We start from the raw sequence: 22,369 nt of genomic DNA, 5'->3' as shown, positions 1-22,369 counted from the left end.
ATGAAGCACAAGTCTGAAACATTTGAAAAGCTCAAGCAATTTCAGAGTGAAGTGGAAAATCATCATAACAAGAAGATCAAGTTCCTACGGTCTGATCGTGGGGGTGAATATCTGAGTTTCGAGTTTGGTGCTCACTTAAGACAATGTGGAATTGTTTCACAGTTAACACCGCCTGGAACACCACAGCGTAATGGTGTGTCCGAACGTCGTAATCATACTTTGTTAGAGATGGTGCGATCTATGATGTCTCTTACTGATCTGCCGTTATCATTTTGGGGTTATGCATTAGAAACAGCTGCATTCACTTTAAATAGGGCACCATCAAAATCCGTTGAGACGACACCATACGAACTGTGGTATGGCAAAAGGCCAAAGTTGTCGTTTCTTAAAGTTTGGGGATGTGATGCTTATGTCAAAAAGCTTCAGCCTGAAAAGCTGGAACCCAAAGCGGAAAAATGCGTCTTCATAGGTTACCCAAAAGAGACAGTTGGGTACACCTTCTATCTCAAATCCGAGGGCAAAGTGTTTGTTGCTAAGAACAGAACTTTTCTCGAGAAGGAGTTTCTCTCGAGAGAATTGAGTGGGAGGAAGATAGAACTTGACGAGGTTGTCAAACCTCTCATCCCTCTGGATGGTGGCGCAGGGCAAGGGGAAACCTCTGTCGTTGCGACGCCGGTTGAGGAGGAAGTTAATGATGATGATCATGAAACTCCAGTTCAATTTTCTGTTGAACCACGCAGGTCGACGAGATCACGCGCTGCTCCAGAGTGGTACGGTAATCCCGTCTTATCAATCATGTTGTTGGACAACAATGAACCTGCAAATTATGAAGAAGCAATGGTGGGCCCAGATTCCAACAAATGGCTAGAAGCCATGAAATCCGAGATAGGATCCATGTATGAGAACAAAGTGTGGACTTTGGAGATACTACCTGAGGGCCGCAAGGCTATTCAGAACAAATGGATCTTTAAGAAGAAGACGGACGCTGACGGTAATGTGACCGTTTATAAAGCTCGACTTGTGGCAAAGGGTTTTTCACAAGTTCCAGGAATTGACTACGATGAGACTTTCTCACCCGTAGCAATGCTTAAGTCCGTCAGAATCATGTTAGCAATAGCTGCATTTTTCGATTATGAAATCTGGCAGATGGATGTCAAAACGGCGTTCCTTAACACTTTCCTTAAGGAAGAGTTGTATATGATGCAACCCGAAGGTTTTGTCGATCCTAAGAATGCTAACAAGGTGTGCAATCTCCAGCGATCCATTTATGGACTGGTGCAAGCTTCTCGGAGTTGGAACAAACGCTTTGATGAGGTGATCAAGGCATTTGGGTTTATACAAGTGGTTGGAGAATCTTGTATTTACAAGAAAGTGAGTGGGAGCTCTGTGGCGTTTCTAATATTATATGTGGATGACATATTACTGATTGGAAACAACATAGAGCTTTTGGAGAGCATAAAAGGTTACTTGAATAAAAGTTTCTCTATGAAGGACCTAGGAGAAGCTGCTTACATTCTAGGCATTAAGATCTATAGGGATAGATCAAAACGCCTGATAGGACTTTCACAAAGCACATACCTTGATAAAATTTTGAAGAGGTTCAAAATGGAACAGTCCAAGAAAGGGTTCTTGCCAGTTTTACAAGGTACGAGATTGAGTAAGACTCAGTGCCCAGCAACTGATGAAGATAGAGAGCATATGCGCTCCGTCCCCTATGCTTCAGCCATAGGTTCTATCATGTATGCGATGCTGTGCACTAGACCGGATGTTAGCCTGGCCATAAGTATGGCAGGTAGGTTCCAGAGTAATCCAGGAGTGGATCACTGGACAGCGGTCAAGAATATCCTGAAGTACCTGAAAAGGACTAAGGAGATGTTTCTCGTGTATGGAGGTGACGAAGAGCTCGCCGTAAAAGGTTACGACGATGCAAGCTTTGACACAGATCCGGACGACTCTAAGTCGCAAACCGGATACGTATTTATTCTTAATGGGGATGCAGTAAGCTGGTGCAGTTCCAAGCAAAGCATCGTAGCAGATTCTACATGTGAAGCGGAGTACATGGCTGCCTCGGAGGCGGCTAAGGAGGGTGTCTGGATGAAGCAGTTCATGATATCTTGGAGTGGTGCCAAGTGCACTGGATCCAATAACCTTGTTCTGTGACAACACGGGTGCCATTGCCTTAGCAAAGGAACCACGGTTTCACAAGAAGACCAGACACATCAAACGACGCTTCAACCTCATCCGCAACTACGTCGAGGAAGAGGACGTAAATATATGCAAAGTGCACACGGATCTGAATGTAGCAGACCCGCTGACTAAACCTCTTCCACGGCCAAAACATGATCGACACCAAAACTGTATGGGTGTTAGATTTATTACAATGTAATTCACATGGTGATGTGAGGGCTAGATTATTGACTCTAGTTCAAGTGGGAGACTGTTGGAATTATGCCCTAGAGGCAATAATAAATATAGTTATTATTATAATTCCTATATCAAGATAATAGTTTATTATCCATGCTATAATTGTATTGAATGAAGACTCATTTACATGTGTGGATACATAGACAAAACACCATCCCTAGCATGCCTCTAGTTGGCTAGCCAGTTGATCGATGATAGTCAGTGTCTTCTGATTATGAACAAAGTGTTGTTACTTGATAACTGGATCACGTCATTGGGAGAATCACGTGATGGACTAAACCCAAACTAATAGACGTAGCATGTTGATCGTGTCATTTTGTTGCTACTGTTTTCTGCGTGTCAAGTATTTATTCCTATGACCATGAGATCATATAACTCACTGACACCGGAGGAATGCTTTGTGTGTATCAAACGTCGCAACGTAACTGGGTGACTATAAAGATGCTCTACAGGTATCTCCGAAGGTGTTGGTTGAGTTAGTATGGATCAAGACTGGGATTTGTCACTCCGTGTGACGGAGAGGTATCTCGGGGCCCACTCGGTAATACAACATCACACACAAGCCTTGCAAGCAATGTAACTTAGTGTAAGTTGCGGGATCTTGTATTACGGAACGAGTAAAGAGACTTGCCGGTAAACGAGATTGAAATAGGTATGCGGATACTGACGATCGAATCTCGGGCAAGTAACATACCGAAGGACAAAGGGAATGACATACGGGATTATACGAATCCTTGGCACTGAGGTTCAAACGATAAGATCTTCGTAGAATATGTAGGATCCAATATGGGCATCCAGGTCCCGCTATTGGATATTGACCGAGGAGTCTCTCGGGTCATGTCTACATAGTTCTCGAACCCGCAGGGTCTGCACACTTAAGGTTCGACGTTGTTTTATGCGTATTTGAGTTATATGGTTGGTTACCGAATGTTGTTCGGAGTCCCGGATGAGATCACGGACGTCACGAGGGTTTCCGGAATGGTCCGGAAACGAAGATTGATATATAGGATGACCTCATTTGATTACCGGAAGGTTTTCGGAGTTACCGGGAATGTACCGGGAATGACGAATGGGTTCCGGGAGTTCACCGGGGGGGGGCAACCCACCCTGGGGAAGCCCATAGGCCTTGGGGGAGACACACCAGCCCTTAGTGGGCTGGTGGGACAGCCCACAAGTGCCCTATGCGCCAAGGAGAAGAAAATCAAGAGAGAAAGAAAAAAAAAAGGAGGAGGTGGGAAGGAAGGGGGACTCCCTCCCACCAAACCTAGTCCAACTCGGTTTGGGGGGGGAGAGTCCTCCCCCTTGGACTCGGCTGACCCCCTTGGGGCTCCTTGAGCCCCAAGGCAAGGCCCCCTCCCTCCCACCTATATATACGGAGGTTTTAGGGCTGATTTGAGACGACTTTTCCACGGCAGCCCGACCACATACCTCCACGGTTTTTCCTCTAGATCGCGTTTCTGCGGAGCTCGGGCGGAGCCCTGCTGAGACAAGGTCATCACCAACCTCCGGAGCGCCGTCACGCTGCCGGAGAACTCTTCTACCTCTCCGTCTCTCTTGCTGGATCAAGAAGGCCGAGATCATCGTCGAGCTGTATGTGTGCTGAACGCGGAGGTGCCATCCGTTCGGTACTAGATCGTGGGACTGATCGCGGGATTGTTCGCGGGGCGGATCGAGGGACATGAGGACGTTCCACTACATCAACCGCATTCTCTAACGCTTCTGCTGTACGGTCTACAAGGGTACGTAGATCACTCATCCCCTCTCGTAGATGGACATCACCATGATAGGTCTTCGTGCGCGTAGGAAAATTTTTGTTTCCCATGCGACGTTCCCCAACAGAAGACGGTGTTGATGATGCATCACTCCAGGCTTGCGAGGCCTGGGAACACTCCAGGGACGAAGGCACGCTTCGATGTTGCCAGCACCGGGCATGCGTAGACGGGGACCTGCACAAAACTTGTACGCCATGTGGAGGAGGGTAGCCGAGAATGACTCGACTACGGTTGCGGCACAAGTCAGCGGGAGCCGATGAAGCCCGCGGTGGCTGGAGTAGACGAAGTGGTTGGGGAAGACGACGACGACGCTCGCGATGAGCTGGTGCTGGACGGACGACGCGGCTCGGGTGAGCGAGCGACAGGAGCGCCAAAGGAGAGCGGCGACGGTGGCCTGAAGGAGGCGGTGGCTGGTTAGGTGCACGGCGGAGATGCTCGAAGTAGGCGAGGAAGAGCCCAACAACATGACGAAGACCAGCACGGACGATGGCGTTCCCGTGCCGAAGGAGATGGCGCGGCGCATAGTCGACGCGCGGGGGACAACAGAGTGGACCGCGCGCCGCGACGCTATGACCCGAAGGGGTGACGAAGCAGCGCGCGGGTCGGGGCGGCGGCGGGAAGACCTTGGGGTGGAGGCGTAGACCGCGTGCCACGATGCTATGGCCCGAAGGGGCGACGTAGCGGCGGTGCGCGGGTCGGTGCATCCATGGGGACGGCCTCGGGCGGCGGCGGGGACCACGTGTCGTCGCGCTACAACCCGAAAGGGCGGAGTAGCGGCGGTTCGCGGGTCGGTGCAACCGCGAGGAGAACCATGGGGCGGCTGCACTACGGCCCGACGGGGCAACGCAATGGCAGCCTGGTGCCCGATCGATGGACATGCGCGCTTTACTCGGGATAGTCTTTGCGGGACTTGCGAAGGCGCGCGCAACCGACGACCCATATCGGCCGCACTGCATAGACGAGCTGGATCGCACACAGGCGGGTCATCAATCCGATCACGCGCGATGTTGGGGACGTCGCTCAGTGAAGGCGGAATGGCGGTGTCCGAGTGGAGGTCGACGCGACACAACCGGCCCGATGTGGCCGAGGACGGTAGCAACTCGAGCCGGCAGCCGGCCTGAGGAGGCTAACGATGCAGCCGGCGCGAGGAAGCTGACGAGGCCAACACGCCAGCTAGCCAAAAGCCGGCTTGAGGAACGCGGTGAGGCCGACTCGGCCAAAACGGGCAGCCGGCCCGAGGCAGGATGCGAGGCCGATGCGGCCGAAATCGGCAGCCGATCCCGAGGCGGCTGACGTTGGACGGAGCCGGGAGTCGGCCCGAGGCAGACGGCTAGCCGAAGCGGCCGGAGCGAGCAGCCGGCTGAGGCAACCGACGCGATCGGAGCCGGGAGCCGGCCCGAAGCAGGCGGCTAGGCGGACGCGACTGAAACCGGCAGCCGGTCCCGAGGCAGCCGACGCCGGACGGAGCCGGGAGCCGTCCCGAGGCAGGCGGTGAGGCTAACGCGGCCGTAGCCGGGAGCCGGCCCGACGCAGCCGGCCAGAGTCATCCGTTACGCGACCGTAGAAGCAGTCCCGACCGTAGAAGGCCGGCGATTGCCGGTTGTGACGCCCTTCGTTTAATCATACGCTAATCATACACGCAAATGCGTACGATCAAACCCAAGGACTCACGGGAAGATACCACAACACAACTCTAGACACAAATAAAATAATACAAGCTTCATATTACAAGCCAGGGGCCTCGAGGGCTAGAATACACAAGCTCGATAAACACACGAGTCAGCGGAAGCAACAATATCTGAGTATAGACATAACATGGGGTGCCTTAGAGAAGGCTAGCACAAAAGAAACACGATCGAACAAGGCGAGGCCTCCGGCCTGGGAACCTCCTAAACTACTCCTAGTCTTCAGCGACCTCCATGAAGAAGACACCATCGGCGGGCAGACATCGGCAAGAAACTCCATCTCCTGGGCTCCATCATCTGGTCGCAACAATGGATAAAAGGGAACAAAGGGGAGCAAAGCAACGGTGAGTACTCATCCAAAGTACTCGCAAGACTTACATCAGAACTATGCTAAGTATGCATCAGTATCAAAGAAGGGGGTTTATATGTGGACTGACTGCAGCAATGCAAGAATAGAGAGAAGGCCTAGTCCTATCGAAGACTAGCATCTTCAGGGTCTTGCAACAATAGACGAGAGTAGAACAGGTGTAACACAATTAATAGTCATATTGTTGCAGCAATATTAAAGTGAGGTCAGGCCCAGAGATCCTCCCTCGACCCCCTGCGAGGAAGCAATCCCAGGGCAACTAAAAATCCAGTTAAGTAACAATTGTAGTTGTATAAGATCAGGGCACAACTCCAAGTCGTCCTGTAACCGTGGACACGGCTATTCGAATAGATAAGTTCTTCCCTGCAGGGGTGCACAACATATTCCCCGACGCGCTCGATAACACTCTGGCCGGACACACTTTTCTGGGTCCTGTCCGGCCTTGGAATATCGACACGTCGCAGCCCCACCTAAGCTCAGCACAAAGGCCAGTCCGCCGGTCTAACTCCTAAGCGCAAAGGGTTCATGGGCCCACTTCCCCTCCGCGCTCGTGCACGATGCGAGGGCGGCCGACGTCAGTCCTAGCATCCCTTAATCACAAGCGCGATGCATCTCGGGACCACTCGGGCACGCGCCGCTACATCGTTGACGTTTGACGAGCTTCGGCTGATACCGCGATGTCGAGTACCCATAATTCTTCCCACGCAGACGGTTAGTGCGTAATAAGGCCTTCCGACCAACCCAGATCAAATACCCAAATCCATTATCATTTTAATTAGGCCATCGACACAATCTCGCGGGAATCCACCCGTCTTAACAACTAATCATCAATGATCCCAGTAACATGGTCGAGTAACTGTGTGGTTGTAACATCGGGGGAATCCGCGGTATCACCCTCGTTGGATTCCGAACGATGTATCCGTCAAGGTGGGCTTAGAGGAATCACCCTCGGGGGTCCCACACTTGAGGGGTTGCACGACAGAGGCATCGTTGGGAATGGTGAAAGAGGAATCACCCTCGATAACCACGACCGACTAGCTGTAATACAGAGATATCATCAGGAGTACTTAGCGAGGTGTCACCCTAGGTACCCGATAGTATCCCTCTAGCTCGTACAACTAAGGGGGTGTATGTGATGTGTCGGGACTGGCTCGTCGATCAAGGATCGAGATTTGAAAACAAAGCGGGGCAACTGGACTACGGGGTCAGAGGGAATGACTGCTCCACTATACTAAGCAGATTTAAGGTACAGTACTGAAAGTAGTAGTTCATCAAAAATAGGCTATGCATCAGATATATGAGCTAACTACAACAGTAGCAAAATTCTCATGCAAGCAGGAGGAAGAAAGACATAGGCGATATAGGGATGACCATGGGAGGTTTGCTTGCCTTGCTGCTTTGCGGCAAAAGGCTGGTCGGCAGGGTCGAAGATGTACCCGGCAGCAGCGTCAGTCTCGGGGTCTACCGGTAAGAAGAGGGGGAAGAAACAATAAATAATAGCAACGGTGCAACACACCGCATGACATGTCAAGATGCAGGTTAGGCATGAGCCAACGCAGCAACATCCGTCATAGACGGGGTCGGAAGAATACCTGACGATATTTTTCGGGTCTGTGGCTACTACCGGCCAGACTAGAAATGATGGAAATGTTCCATGTTTGCTATGCTAGGGACGCGTGACAGACGAATGGACCGTGTATCGAGGTTCGTCTCGTTCTGCTGATCAACTTTCATGTTGAAAGTATTTTGATCTGACTTACGGATTATTTTATATTAAATTTTAAAGTTTTACTCAATATTTAAGATTTTAAAACATATTTAATTAATTTAATTAAATGCTATTATGACATCAGCATGATGTCATGCTGACATCAGCAGATGACTGGTCAACTAACCAGTGGGTCCCATGTGTCATAGACACAAGTTTTAATTAGGTTTAATTATTAATTAATCATATTAATTTAGTGGGGACCCACGTGTCATATCCTAACAGGATAAATTAATTATCTAATTAACACATAACTAATTTATCTATTTAATTAATTAACTAATTAATCAAACAATATATCTATTTATTTATTTATTTTTAATAAAACACACACACACATATATATATATATATATATCTTTTTACCTATGTTTTCCTTTTTTTATTTACAGTTTTAGAGGGGGGGTGTTCGTGCCCCCTCCCGTCATACACACAAAAAAGCAAGAGAGGTTAGTGGGGCGTTAATCCCCCACTAACCCAACGGGCCATGACGTCCAACACGAACAGCGGGTAACGGGGGCGGCCGGGGCGAGGCCGGAGCAGGGGGGTAGGAGAGGGAGAGGTGGGGGAGCCCCGGTGGTGCTCACCACCCTTGGAGAGCAGGGGGCGGCGAGGTGGTGGCGGTGGTGCCGGGGCGGTCCGACGAGGAGGAGGCGGTGCAGTCCGGTGGGGGGAGCTCTAGACGGTGCTGTGGGGGCGACAAGGGGGGCTGGTCGGCGCCGTTGTGGGGCACGGGAACGGCGGAGGAGGCCGGTGGGGGGCGCTCGCTGGGGCTTCGTTTGGCGCCGGGGGAGGGTGACAAGAAGCTTTGGTCTGGAGGAGCCAGAGAGGTGCTCGCGTGGGGGAACGGGGCGAGGGTAGAGGGGAGACGCGAGCGGTGGGAGTTGCCGATGGGGAGGCTCGAGCCAGTGGCTCGGGGGGGACGAGGAGTGGGGATCCGGCCAGTCTGGGAAGGGGGAGGCCCTGACGAGGGGGGTCGAGGGGAGACAGGGGCGTCGTGAGGGCTTGGGCTGGGGAAGATGTGGCGAGGGAGATCGAGAGGAGGGCCCTGACGAGGGGTGAGTGAGGTGCTCGGGAGGGGAGGGAGGATCCCCTCGAGGGGAACGAGAGGTGTGTGGCGGCGGCGCTGGGATGGGGAGTGCGAGGAGGGAGCGGTCCGGTTAGGGTTTCCACGGGGTTTTTATACCGCCGGTGGAAGTGGGCTCGGGTGTGGCCGGCTGGGCCACTAGGCCGAGTTGGGCCGGGGCCTTTAGGTTTTTTCAAATTATTATTATTACTTATTTATTTTCTTAAACAGTTTCTGTTTTAAATATATAGGGGTTTTAAGAAAAATTCAAAAAAGCCCGATTCAATCCTGTAAATAATTAAGGAATATTTGTAACTCGCCCGACATTATTATTTTATCATGCGGAAACTTTTCTCGTTCGACTATATTTTAAATTTAAATTCGAACCGTTTGAACTAACGCGAGATCAACGATAGCAATCACGGTTATGTGACATCCTTTGCATAGGGTTACTGTAGTTCAATTACCGAGATTACTGTAGCCTAATCCGGGGATGTCACACCGGTGTAGGGCGACAAGCGAGCAGACGCGCGGGCGATGGCCATGAGGGGCTGCCGCTCGCGCGAGGCCGCCGGTTCGGTATAGAGGCCGGATCGCGCCGATGTCGGAGTAGAGGCGCGGTGGTCGACGACGACGGCGGGTGACGCAAACCGATCTTAGATCGGAAAACCAAAAAGGAAAAACGCCGATCAAGAGACCGACAAAAGAGAGAAACCGGGATCAAGAAATCGAGAAAAAGACTCTCTTGGGCAACCGGTCAACAAGACCGTCGGACGAACCCTAGGTACGGGCGGCGCACGGGACGGAAGCGATAGGCAACGACTAAGTCTAGGAACTTACGACAGATACCATGTTGAACAGAAGAGAGGGATTGGTGGAATACTTGTTTTATTGATTGAGCCTCACACACACACACACACACACATATATATATATATGAGTGCAATGATCAAATTGGAATAGAAGGCAAGGTAGGATAAATCGTAGTCTATCTCATATTTCTAATAATCAATATACTTAGGGTGCGTTCGGATTCACTCCGCTCCATGACTCAGAGCGGAGTGACATTTAGTGATAAATCCTGGAGTTGATAAAAGGCCGCTTCCGACGCTCCGCTTCACGAAAAGATGCCGAACAGACGCTTAACAGTGGACATATATATATAGAAGTAAATGAGCATCTTGAACTATAAGTAAGTCAAAAACAAATTTTAATCTATCTATGTATCTTAAACAAGCACGATACTCAACAAATGCGACCTTTTGAGAGATTGCATTTTACTCGGCAGTAGATACTAGGGTTTGAAGTTATTCGATCCAAGCATTTTACCATACCCCCATTGGGTTGCCAAACCAACGGGCATAAATCGATCGATCTGTCCCAGTTTCTGCTAAGGCAAGATCCAATCGTAGCCGTCAAAAGTCAAAAAATTTGTTGCCGTTATAAATAGTTCGCTCGGCTTATTTGATTTGTCTCTCCTTTTATCCTCTCCCCTCATCGTGGCTGAAGCTCCGAATCCAGAGGGAGGGGGGGAGGGAGGGAGAGGGAGAGGGAGAGAGAGATTTGAAATTAGAATCAGGATTTTGCTTCCGCAATTTAAGAGGCCGGCCACGCACTGGTGCCGCGCCCAATTGGTAATATGTTGTTCCATTTGATTCCGATTTTGTAAGGCTATTTCCTATTTTGTACGGATTCATCGGTCTCGACATGGTTCTATCTGCGTAATTCTCAATCGACTCCCACTCTCTTACAATCTACTTTTGTAACCTGTCGTTCATGCATCTCTGGGAAAATCTTTATTTTTTCTTTGCAAAATCGTGTTAAAATTAAACCTTGAGCAGTTCTTGGAAGCAGTCGATGCTTGTGGCGCACAGATGTGGCATCCTTGATGCGAATTAGCCAATCCGATTCTAGGGGCTTTCTAGCGAGATCTGCCCCTTGAGTCCCGGGAATCCGACCTGAATTCTATAAAAAAATTCGTGATGTAGTTTTTGGTGTTAATTTTTTTCTTCCGAATCTCAATTTTTCACTCCTGTCATTTGTTTTGCGATTTGTGCAGCTTGGTCAAGTCAGCCATGATGGCGAACGGGAGGCTTAGGAAGCAGGCATTGCTTCCGCCGCGCATCCCGTTCTCGGCGGCGTCGCCGTCGCCGTCGCCGCAAGCTGAGCTCGGCCCGATCGCGCGGCCGCGGGAAGCTCACCACCGGCAAGGCCACCAGCGCACGTCGTCGGAGAGCGTCCTCGTAGACGAACAGCCTTCGTGGCTTGATGACTTGCTCGACGAGCCCGACTCACCGGCGCGGCCTCACGGCCGCCCAGGGCACCGCAGGTCGTCCAGCGATTCGTTCACGATGTTTGACGGTACCACCGCCGCTGCCTCTGCTGGCATGTGTGGCAGTGTGTTTGATGGAATGAGGACAGGAGGACAAGTTGGTTCTTGGGGCCGCACACCAGAGTTTTTTCAGGAGCCGAGCTCATTTGGGCGGCCGCAGGGGCAGGGACCGCAGTGGGATCCCAGACAGATGTTCCTGCAGGATGGTGTCATTCCACTTCCTGTGAGGGATAGCATGCCGCTGCCAGTGAGGGAGAAGAATGGTGGGCACCATGATGCCATGCTGAATGGGGCAGATATGAAAGGATATGGTGATGCATCTCATAATCATATCATGGTTGGAGCAACACGAAACGATAGTGACGAACACCTAAAGCACTCTCAGTCAGAGGCAGACACCAAATGCGCCAAACAGTGAGTTTAACCAATTTTTTGCCCATCACTATCACTTCCAAGAGTCATGTTAATTTCATAGAATTTCATGTTCATGGAACACCAGTCCTGATAATTAACAATGTATTATAGTTGGAATAGGCCGTTGAGTTGCTACATTAAGCTCATCGCCAACCCTTGTGTTGCCTACATTAAAATCTACTCCCTCCATTTTTATTTACTCTGCATATTAGGTTTGTCTAAAGTCAAACTTTATATACTTTCAACAAGTTTGTAGAAAAATATATTAACATATACACCACCAAATCAATACCACTGGATTCATCATTGCATATATTTTCACATCATATAAATTTCTTACTGCAAATGTTCATCTTGTTTTCTACAAACTTGGTCAAACTTTATAAATTTGGACTTCAGTCAATGCTAATATGCGGAGTAAATAAAAACAGAGGGAGTACATGCTCTCACTGTCTTGTAAATCTATAAGGTGCACATAGCCATTTACTTGTTTATACTGCATTTTATGAGTGTGTAGTTATGATGTTTTGCTGTTTAAGCAATCAACATAGTTCAATAAGTGCTACCTAACAATTTAACGATGCAATGGTGCCGGTGGCGAGTCTGCAAGCTGCATTTGGTGAAGATTGGCTCATAGTTGCACACCAATTTCCATACACACACAAGCTTGGCTTTTTTCCGCTCTGATATACTGTCTGAGTAACGGACACCAATGAGTGCTACTAAACATGAATAGAAGACTACAAATGTGCATGTACTGGTTAGCTATATATTTCATTACAACTTTGACTTGTGTATTGGCTGTGGCATCTTTGATACGCAAAGCAGCAAGTCCAAATTTATAGCTGCTATTTAACTTGAAGTCTACAAGGAACTTTTTTCTTCGGGAAAACGGAATGGACCTTTGCGTTTCATTTCATTGAAAAGAGAGATAGTTGTGAAATTGCAGTCCTCCTAGGAGGTGGTTACACATATCGGACGGCCACTAGTGCACATCCCATGAGGCTGGCAGCACAACCCTAAGCCCTTCGGCACCAGCAGTGGCCCAAAGGCTGGCCTCGTCTTTGATCCTAACCACGAGAGTGTGGACTGACGGTTGCGCACGACCGAAAAGGCAATCTTCCTATGCTTCCAAATCATCCAAGGTGTCAGGAGCACCACAGATGCAAGTCCCTTACGCATCAGCGGAGGGGTGTCCTGCCTAGCATGGTGCCACCAGTCGAGCAGGGAGCTTTCGTTGTCGGGCGGTCTGCAGGTCGCGCGCACCCAAGGAAGGAGCTCATGCCAAACCTTCCACGAGAAGGGGCATGATAGCAGGAGGTGGTGCAACGTCTCCGGGGCCTGGTCGCACAAGGGGCAAGCTGCATGGTGCTGCATTCCATGCCGAGCGAGCCGATCCACCGTCCAGCAGCGATCTAAGCTGGCGAGCCAGTGGAGGAATTTCACTTTCGGTGGCGCCCAACTCCTCTAGATGAGCTTCAGTCATCCGAGGCGATAGATCCGTGGAAGGATGCGTGGTAGGCAGATCTAGCGGTGTATGTGCCGTCCTCGTTCCGCTTCCAAGCCGGCTTATCCGGCTCGATGGAGAGTGACACGCTCTCGAGTAGACCCAAAGCAGCAAGTACTGCCCGATCTTGTGGACCCCCAGGACACCGTGGATGTCGCGCGCCCAAAGGTGGGCCCGTAAGCCCTCAGCCACCGCCCTGCTCTTTCTTCGTCGCTTGGGGATGCAAACATGGAGCAGGAGCGCGATCTCGTAGACGGAGCGGCCATTGATCCACCGGTCCTCTCAGAATCTACTGCTCTCGCCGTTCCAGATGATCGTGTGGGTGCTCGCGAAAAAGAAGGCGCGTTCCTCAGCAAAGAACTGGAGGTCAAGCCCAACCCATGCACGACGTTAATTAGTTTTGCTGAACCATAGCCAACGAGTCCTCAACGCCATGCTGGTGCGCTCCAAGTCGTGCACTCCGAGCCCACCAAGGCATTTTGGGCGTGCAACCCGACGCTAGCTAACATGACAGTGACCACCGTTAGCCTCGACGCGGCCGGCCCAAAGGAACCCTCGCTGGATCCTCTCAAGCATCTTGAGAATCTTCTTTGGCGGCACCAACATGAGCAGCTGGTGTAGCGGGATTGTCATGATAGCCAACGAGTCCTCAACGCCATGCTGGTGCGCTCCAAGTCGTGCACTCCGAGCCCACCAAGGCATTTTGGGCGTGCAACCCGACGCCAGCTAACATGACAGTGACCACCGTTAGCCTCGACGCGGCCGGCCCAAAGGAACCCTCGCTGGATCCTCTCAAGCATCTTGAGAATCTTCTTTGGCAGCACCAATATGAGCAGCTGGTGTAGCGGGATTGCACTGAGTACCGATTTCACCCTGGCGCAAGCCCTGACGATGCCAAATAGGGGGGGCAGGGCTTCCATTAAGCAACACCTTGGTGCTGGCCGAGGATAGTAGGATCGCCACCCACTCTAGAAATCGGTCCCCGAAGCCATACTGCCTCAGCACCTCAAAGAGGAAGGGCCAGGACAGCGAGTCAAAAGCCCGTGCGAGATCGAGCTTTAATAAGACGCGTGGCGCGCCCAGCTGGTGCAGCAAGCGAGCAAATTGGTGGACCAACACAAAATTGTCATGCAGGCTTCGCCCGTGGATGAAGGCATTCTGGTTGTTGCCGACGAGGGCGTTGAGCCGTGGCGCGAGAGCACCTTGGCGAAAATCTTGGCAACAAGGTGCATGAGGTTGATCGGCCGATAATCGCGCAGGCAGCCCGTGTCGGCGTGCTTGGGAAGCAGCAGGAGCAACGCTTGGTTCAAGCGCGAGAACCCACGTCCGCGCAGGTTGTAGAGCCGCCGGAAGACGGCGGCGAAGTCGGCCTTGATCGTGGGCAGCATGCGCGCAGAAACTCTGCGGTGAAGCCGTCGGGTCCCGGAGCCTTGCACGCCGGCAATCTCCTGACCGCGCACCATATCTCCTCGTCATCGAAGGGCGCGTCCAGCTCAAGGAGATCCGAGGAGGGCTGCGAGAGGTCCAAGGTGCAGTTACTGCCGATCCCGGTACCCAGGAGCTCGTCGAAGTGTGCAAAGGTGGCGATGGCCATGCCGACATGATCGGTGAGCGTGTTGCCGTCGACGTTAAGGCAGTGCACCCGATTCTTCCGACGACGATAGGAGCATTGCCGATGAAAGGAGGTGTTTGCGTCCCCGTCCTTGAGAGAGGCGATGCGTGCCCGGTGTCGAGCTATGGCGCGTTCCAGTGGTGCAAGCCCAAGGTAAGAGCCCTTTATCTGTTTGCACAACCACTCCTCATGGGCGGTAAGGGCTCTGTCCTCTTGCGCCTTGTCAAATCTCAGCAGGAGCTCATGGGAGATGGCGAGCTTGTTCCGGACATTGCCCACCGTGCGCGCGCTCCAGCTAGTCAGCTTGCGTGCGGTGGCCTGGAGCCGGTGCGCCAGCCGTTGGAACGGGTCAGTGTCATCCACGGAGCCCCAGGCCTCTGCCATGACCTCCTGAAATCCCTCGAGGCAGGCTCAAAAGTCCTCGAAGTGAACTGTCGCGTCCGGCACCTAAGCTATTCTCCGCCTCCGTCTCTTGAGGGTCACAACTTGAAACGCAAGAAAGGAACGAGAAAACAGCCGCGTCCGACACCTAAGCTATTCTCCGCCTCTGTCTCCACCCAGCGCGGAGCATAGCGCTTCCACTCGGCGTGGGAGGGACCCCTCCGCGTCCTCGAGGGTCCCTGGGCGTATACAGCCGCAGCTCGTTATTACGTGAGTGTCACGAGGGGGGGGGGTGTATATGGGAGGTCGCGAGGACGCTTTGGCCTCGCGAGTGTCCCTACCCCTAAGGCATAGGCGCCCGATTCCTTTTGGGTCATTGGTAAACCCTGCTGACTTCTTCTTCTTCGGGCGTGAGGCAGAGTGTCACGGTCTTCACCCAGCGCGGAGCATAGGTCATCCACTGGGCGTGGGAGGGACCCCTCTGCGTCCTCGGGGGGCCCCGGGCGTATACAGCCGCAGCTTGTTATTACGTGAGAGTGTCACGGGATGAAGTAGGTTCCGGAAGGATTGAAGGACGATGCGGAGGCGTCACGGATCGATGTAGGTCCCGGGGACGCTTGGGGAGCCTCATGCCTCACAGGCGCGTGCCCCGCTCGTGGTCCCCGGGCTGTAGCGGCGTGGCGTGGTCCGCCTTGAGCGAGCCCTCGAGCGTGGGAGGAGCCCCCAGCGCTCGCTGGCCAGAGAGCTCGTCCAGACGGTAGGTCCTAAGTTCCCGGGGCGCTGCCCCAACGCGCCTCGCTGGGCCCCCCCAGGTTCCCACGTTGGTACCCTGGGCCATGCCCCCAGGCCGGGCTAGCCCAACCTGAGGGCAACGGTGGGTACCCGAACACCCGCTGGCGATCGAACGAAGCCCGCACTGGCGACATGGGCGTGTGTTCCACCCTCCGTCCCCAGGCGGGCGTCGCCCGCCCCGGAGGCAGGGACGTATATACCACCCGCGGCCTCCAGGTTAGGATCGTCTGGCCCGGGAACATGGGCGGGTGCTCCACCCTCCGTTCCCAGGCTGGGGCCTCTCGGCCTGGATACAAGGGTGCGTCCACCCTGTCCCAGGCGAGAGGTCCCCAGACCCAGACGTCTGCCCGTAGCAGCTCCCGGCCAGCAGGTGTGCCTCGTGAGGACACCCGAGCTGGGCGTCCGCGCGAAGCCACCCCCGCGGGCCACCCACGCAGTGCTGTTCATACCTGTTTGCGCGGGGGTTGCCCGCGGGGTCGCGCGCGTGCCTCCTGCCGCAGTGATGGTCTGCGCTGCTTCCTCCTTAGCCCGGACGTGTGCCGACGTGGTTGTCGTCGAACTGCGCGCGCCTCCAGGGGTTGATGTAGTCGGGCCTCCGGTACTCCATCCTCGTTCCGTGAAGCACGCCGGGGGACGCTGGACGACGCCTCCCTAGCGCGGCCAAATCCCGTGCCTCCAGCGCTCCCGCCGAATCCCCAGTGGGGGCAGGCCTGAGTGGGTGTTTGGGACGCGCCCGCGTGGTTCCCTGTTGTAGCCCCTGGCGATGCGGGCTGACGAGCACGGTTCCCACGGGGGCGCGCTTGGGTCTCGCCGACGCGGCGGCGTGTCACCGCCTGAGCTCATGCGCCACCATGAGCGCGACATGTCTGTGCGTCGGGTGTTGACAGACTCGGAATGGGGGAGGGTCGGGGCGACGGGGGGATGCCATGTGGTAGGTGAAGGCGGCAACCCCCGGCGCTCGTTGGAAGCCCGTCCGGTGTGAATGTCGGCCGACGGGGTGGAGGAGCGTAGCAGGGCGTCCCGGCCCGCCTGCGCCGGCCGCGCCACACGAGCGGCCCGTCTCTCCGCGCGGATTCGCCGTCTCCCTACCATGAGTGTGACCAGCTTTAGCGGGCCGAGCCCTGGGAGAGACCTTGACACACCCCCTACCTGGTGCGCCAAATGTCGGATTTCGGGCTCCGCAAAACCCTAAGGATTCGAACTTAGACGCGTGTACGAAGATCTCTCGCGGGCTCGCCTCACCTAACTCGCTACTCGCTGGGGATGGCAGAGAACTCACTCGATGGCGAGGAAGACACAGAACACGGCAGTTTACCCAGGTTTGGGCCGCTGAGAAGCGTAATACCCTACTCCTGCTTTGGTGGATTGCCTCTCGTGGAGGTTGGTGGATGAACTAGCATAGTGTTCGAGGGCCTCCGGAGGCTGGGTGGCCTTTGTGTGGTGCCAGTGGGCCAATCAATGAATCGATGCCCTATGAAGTACCTACTCTCTCTATATATAGTGGCGGCCCCGGTCCTCTTCCCTTATCGTTTCGGCGGGAAGAGATCCCACAACGGCCAATTTTAAAGGGGGACAATGGAACATGCTTCCCCTGTCCAAAAGTAGTCTTCGCCTGCAAAGTGGCTGCCAGCGCTGCAGGGACGGGTCCATGGATGACGTATGTCTGGCTGGCGGGCAGCGATGGCCTTGTTGCACCATAAAGGAAACCTTTGAAAGATGCCTTGGGAACCCCGGTTCGTCCTTGCCCCCTTTGCACTAAAGGGGAAACTGCTCCGTCCTGCTGTCTGCTGCTCGCCTGTCCTTCCTCCTCGTCATCCTTGACTCCTGAGGCTGGGTCTCGCCTCGGAATATCCGCCACTCCGGAGGGATCCTGATGAGGCCCCCTGTGGGTATTGATGCTGTTCCTCCTTGTGAGGATCTTGCCTTGAGTGGTGCCGCGTCCGATTGTGCTTGCTTGATAAAGTGGGCCAGCCCTGGAGCTGTGGCCAGAGATGAGGCATAGCCGGCAGCGGACATCGTTGGTGCAGTCGTGGACGGGGTGTTCGGGTTCGAGGCAGCGAAAGCAGAGCCCGGCGACAGCTTCAGGGGAGGGGGAGCATGACAGCCGCGGAGAAGCCGGCGCAGGAGCAGGTCGAGGACGGCAGTGTCCGCGGAGAAGCCTGCACCGGGGCTGCTAGAATCCGTCCTGGTCCATGGCGGGCTCGCGGACAAGGCTGCCCACCCGATGTATCTCCGAGCGGGGGCCAAGACGTGTGGCTGCCGGGACCCGCATGGTGGCAGCCACGGCGGCCCGCCCGACAGGGGCAGCAGCCGGAGTGGCCCGCCCGGACGAAGCGACGGGGCCCGCAGCGGGGGAGGCGGAGGCGGCGACGTCGCCATAGGAGCGAGCGCTGGAGCCGTCACTGTCAGAGTCCAGCCAGCGGGCCGAGTGGCGCTGGCCGGATCGGGGGCTGGAGGACGCCATGGGGAGGGGGGGGGGGGCTTAGAGAGGGCTACCGTCGTGGAGTCGACGGCGGCGAGGCTGGTGGTGGCTAGGTCAGGCGCGCGGGGCGGGAGCAGGTGGGGGGGAGAGCGGAGCCATCCATTCAAGCTGTCATCAAGGAACTTTACATGCAGCATACATGTGTGATCATGTTCCAATTATAATATACCGAGTTACTGATAAACCTTGAAGTTTCACGTTTACCATTTTATTTTTCATGTCCATACAGGCAATATGCTCAGAGGTCTCGTGTCCGGAAGCTCCAGTACATTGCAGAGCTCGAGAGCAGAGTTCAAGCCTTACAGGTTACTGAAGTGAACTGCATCAATCTTCTCTACCAGAAGTTAGCGTTATGTACTTATGTTAAACATATATGAGAATGAGAATGCTCAATCTGTTTAATTTTTGCAGACACAAGGGGTAGAAGTTTCAGCTGAAATGGATTTTCTAGGTCAACAAAATATCATGTTAGACCTGGAGAACAAATCCTTGAAACAGCGGCTTGAGAGTTTATCTCAGGAGCATGTAATAAAACGTGGTGAGTATGTATGTGCCCTGCTGGCTTTTATAATACTCCACTATGCAGTGCAAGTAACTTTTCCCGTCGGGCTTTCTTTTGATGTTTTCCGTATGAAGTCCCTGTGTTCTGTACTTTGATATTTAGATTCTCTTATTTTGCATAATTGCAGTCATGCTACTTTAACCTCGATATATGTTCGATATTGAATATCTTTGTGGAGCCTGCCCCAACTTGTTTGGGACTAAAGGCTTTGTTGTTTTTGTATTGAATATCTTTGTGATGGACAGGAAATATGCGATTGGACAAGTTGTTGCTGATTGTGTTATCATTGCAAAACTCAAGGGCTTATTTTACTTTGCTTACTACTCCGTATTTACATGTGTTGCATAAATTAGTTTGTTAACACTACTTTTCATTCACACCGCAAGCTGTATGCAAATTGTCTGTATTGACCTGAGAATGGAGCTTTGATATTAGGAAACCATGTTTTGCTAAGCTAATCATAGTCCCTTGTTCCTACTACACCCATAGTCAAGTGAGTGGTGAGGCATTGGTGTATGCTTACCTTCTTCTGTTAGGGTGTGTTTTGTTTACATGATGACGATGCCTTTATTATTCAGAATATAGGATAAAATACAGGGAGACATATCTTAGATGGTGTATGTCCATATGCAATGCTCATATGCTGTAAATAGTGTAACCCACAGATCTGGTAACATACCGTGACCAGTGATAAAAGTCGGCAAAAGAAATTGGCCTGTCAAGAACGAATGCGATTAACCATAAATTTACAGTTTCATGATAAAAGTCTGCAGAAATCTTTCATATGTTTTCTTCCTTTTCCATCTTTGTGGGGAAATGTTTCATATGTTCACCCTGAGCTACTTATGAAGTTTGTCTATTATGAAACAAGGTTTGAAGTATTTTTCCTCCAATGCTGCAGTTCAACAGGAGATGTTTGAACGGGAAATAGTCCGTCTTAGATTATTGTTCCAGCAGCAGCAGCAACAGCAACAACACATACTTCAGCAGCAGACCCCTGCCCACAGTCGTAGTAACAGCAGAGACCTCGATTCGCAATTTGCAAGCATGTCTCTGAAACACAATGATTCAAACTCAGGGCCTGATGCTGTCCCCGACCTTCATATTTAAGCCTCTTTCGAGCTTGTGATTCTGAGAGTTAAGCTTAACTGCTACCCCCTGTGTCATCACTATCTAGTGGTTGTTGGTTGCATGATGAGGGGAGCGGTGACTGTGAATCTGGAATCAAATCCCATGGTGAATAATGCCGGAAAGGTAATAATGGATCTGATGTTCATTTTATTTTGGAATTTGCACCTGATGGTCACCTCTAAGCGCATAACCATTGTTGACACGCTCGACCAGTCGGAGGTGTTTGGTTTTTCTTTTTTCTATTCATAGGGCCATGCTTTTCTTGCAGATCAAGGTTGTAATTCATTCATTTAGTGTTGCATTTCTTGTTAGTTTGGCTCACGAATGGGACTTGAGCAGGTCCTATCGTTATTCTGCCACATCCGGGAGAACTGTGCGCCAAATGTTCAATAAGCTAGTGCAGATAGTGTTGTTGACGCGTTGTAGTTCAGTTTCACTTGTTTTCTTCAGCAATATAGGATTAGAACACTCTTGGTTTCTGATATCTGTGAGGTGTGCAATTGTTTTAGCATCCAGTTATGCATAATATTAGAAGCTTTATTAGAAGCTTTTTTTGATGAAGGGTTTTTATTACTTAAAAAGTTTTAAGCATTACATCTGGCCTCTACATATCTAAGATGTACACAGCCACAGTCGAAAAGTACGAAAAATAATACAACAACAGATGTAGACGTAAATCGTCGTCGCCTAAGAAGGACCTATGCGGAGATCACGTTGCCATTCATGTGGGATAAAAATATCCCTCGTCACCTTCTCCAATCGCACAGAAGTCTTAGGAAAAAGGTTTTAAAACTCCATTCGTTGTAAGGTGGGCCACGAACAGAGAAATCGGAACATGCAAACGAGAAGAATTTTTATTATTAAAAACCTTATCATTTCTACTTTTATTATTAAAACCTTATCATTTCTACTCAGCGAGCGACGGCAAGCGCTCTTACCCTTGAAATGGTTCAAAACTTATTATCAATCTCAAATAACCAGTTATCAAAAACATTGGCAACTGAAGTTGGTGGATACAAGTTGGAAGCATTTGGATAGCTGACCAAATAGATCGTGCAAATTGGCAATCAAACAATAAGTGTTTTATTGTCTCTTCTTGAGGATAGAATACGCACTTCGTGTTGGCATGTCAGTTCCGTTTGACGAGGTTATCTTTAGTTAAAATGAAACCTTTGTGAAGATACCATGCGGATATCTTTAATTTGAGTGGAACCTTCATGCGTCATATTTTTTGTTATTATCGACTGGCACATCAGCTTGTACCAAGCCCTATACATGGAATCCACCAAGAATTTTCCATTCCCACATAGATTCCAACGGAACTCATCGAAACCTTATGTCAGCTGAACTGATGCCACGCGACCCAACAAGGCATTTCAAGACTTGTAGACTCATACCAGTTAAGTCCCGTTTGAACGTCACATTCGATGGTGAATCTTGCATAACAGGAGGAAGCGTATCACTCCCGCATAACAGGAGCAAGCGTATCACTCTCGCACAATATTATATAGAGCCGGATATTGTTCTCAAAGGGTGGTATTTCCTAACCACTTGTCCTCCCATAATCTAATTTCTGATCCATCCTTAATCTTAAATACCCTAAAGCGGAAGAAGTGTTTCTTAGTTGCCATTAGGACAACCCAAAAATGCGAGTCACCAGGTTTCCATAGGACCGTGACAACGGTTTTGTGTCAATGTATTTTTGTTTAAGGAGTGTTTGCCAGACACCGTCCTCCGCAAGTAACTTAAAAATCCACTTACCCAAGAGGCCTGAGTTCTTAACCTATAGGTCATGGATCCCCAGTCCTTCATGGTCTTTTCGTCGGCACACGACATTCCATTTAGCCAGTCGATACTTCTTTTTCTCACTGTCCCCTTGCCAAAAGAATCTCGATCAGAAATAATCCAATCTTTGTAAGACTTCTTTTGGTTGTTGGAAGAAATATATCATATACAGTACCATATTAGTTAATATTGAATTTATGAGAACCAGTCTTCCTCCCAGGGATAGTAATTTTCCTTTCCAATTCGTGAGTCTTTTTGCAGACATTCTTTGACGTGCTTCCATTCGACA

The 22,369-nt window shown here is 51.5% G+C and overlaps 1 protein-coding gene across 1 annotated transcript; it reads left to right on the top strand.

Moving 5' to 3' along the window:
- Positions 1-10,617: 10,617 nt before the first annotated feature.
- Positions 10,618-20,777, top strand: LOC123396348 (uncharacterized protein At4g06598-like). Its single transcript, XM_045091301.1, has 5 exons — positions 10,618-10,716; positions 11,142-11,828; positions 18,832-18,907; positions 19,014-19,140; positions 20,066-20,777. Exons 2-5 carry the CDS (start codon positions 11,158-11,160, stop codon positions 20,272-20,274), a joined length of 1,083 nt encoding a protein of 360 aa, XP_044947236.1. The 5' UTR covers positions 10,618-10,716; positions 11,142-11,157; the 3' UTR covers positions 20,275-20,777.
- The last annotated feature ends 1,592 nt before the right edge of the window (positions 20,778-22,369 follow it).

The sequence above is a fragment of the Hordeum vulgare genome, chromosome 5H (assembly GCF_904849725.1).
Source record: "Hordeum vulgare subsp. vulgare chromosome 5H, MorexV3_pseudomolecules_assembly, whole genome shotgun sequence".
Taxonomy (NCBI): domain Eukaryota; kingdom Viridiplantae; phylum Streptophyta; class Magnoliopsida; order Poales; family Poaceae; genus Hordeum; species Hordeum vulgare.
The sequence above is the reverse complement of the archived record's forward strand: the minus strand, read 5'-3'. Positions and strand labels throughout refer to the sequence as shown.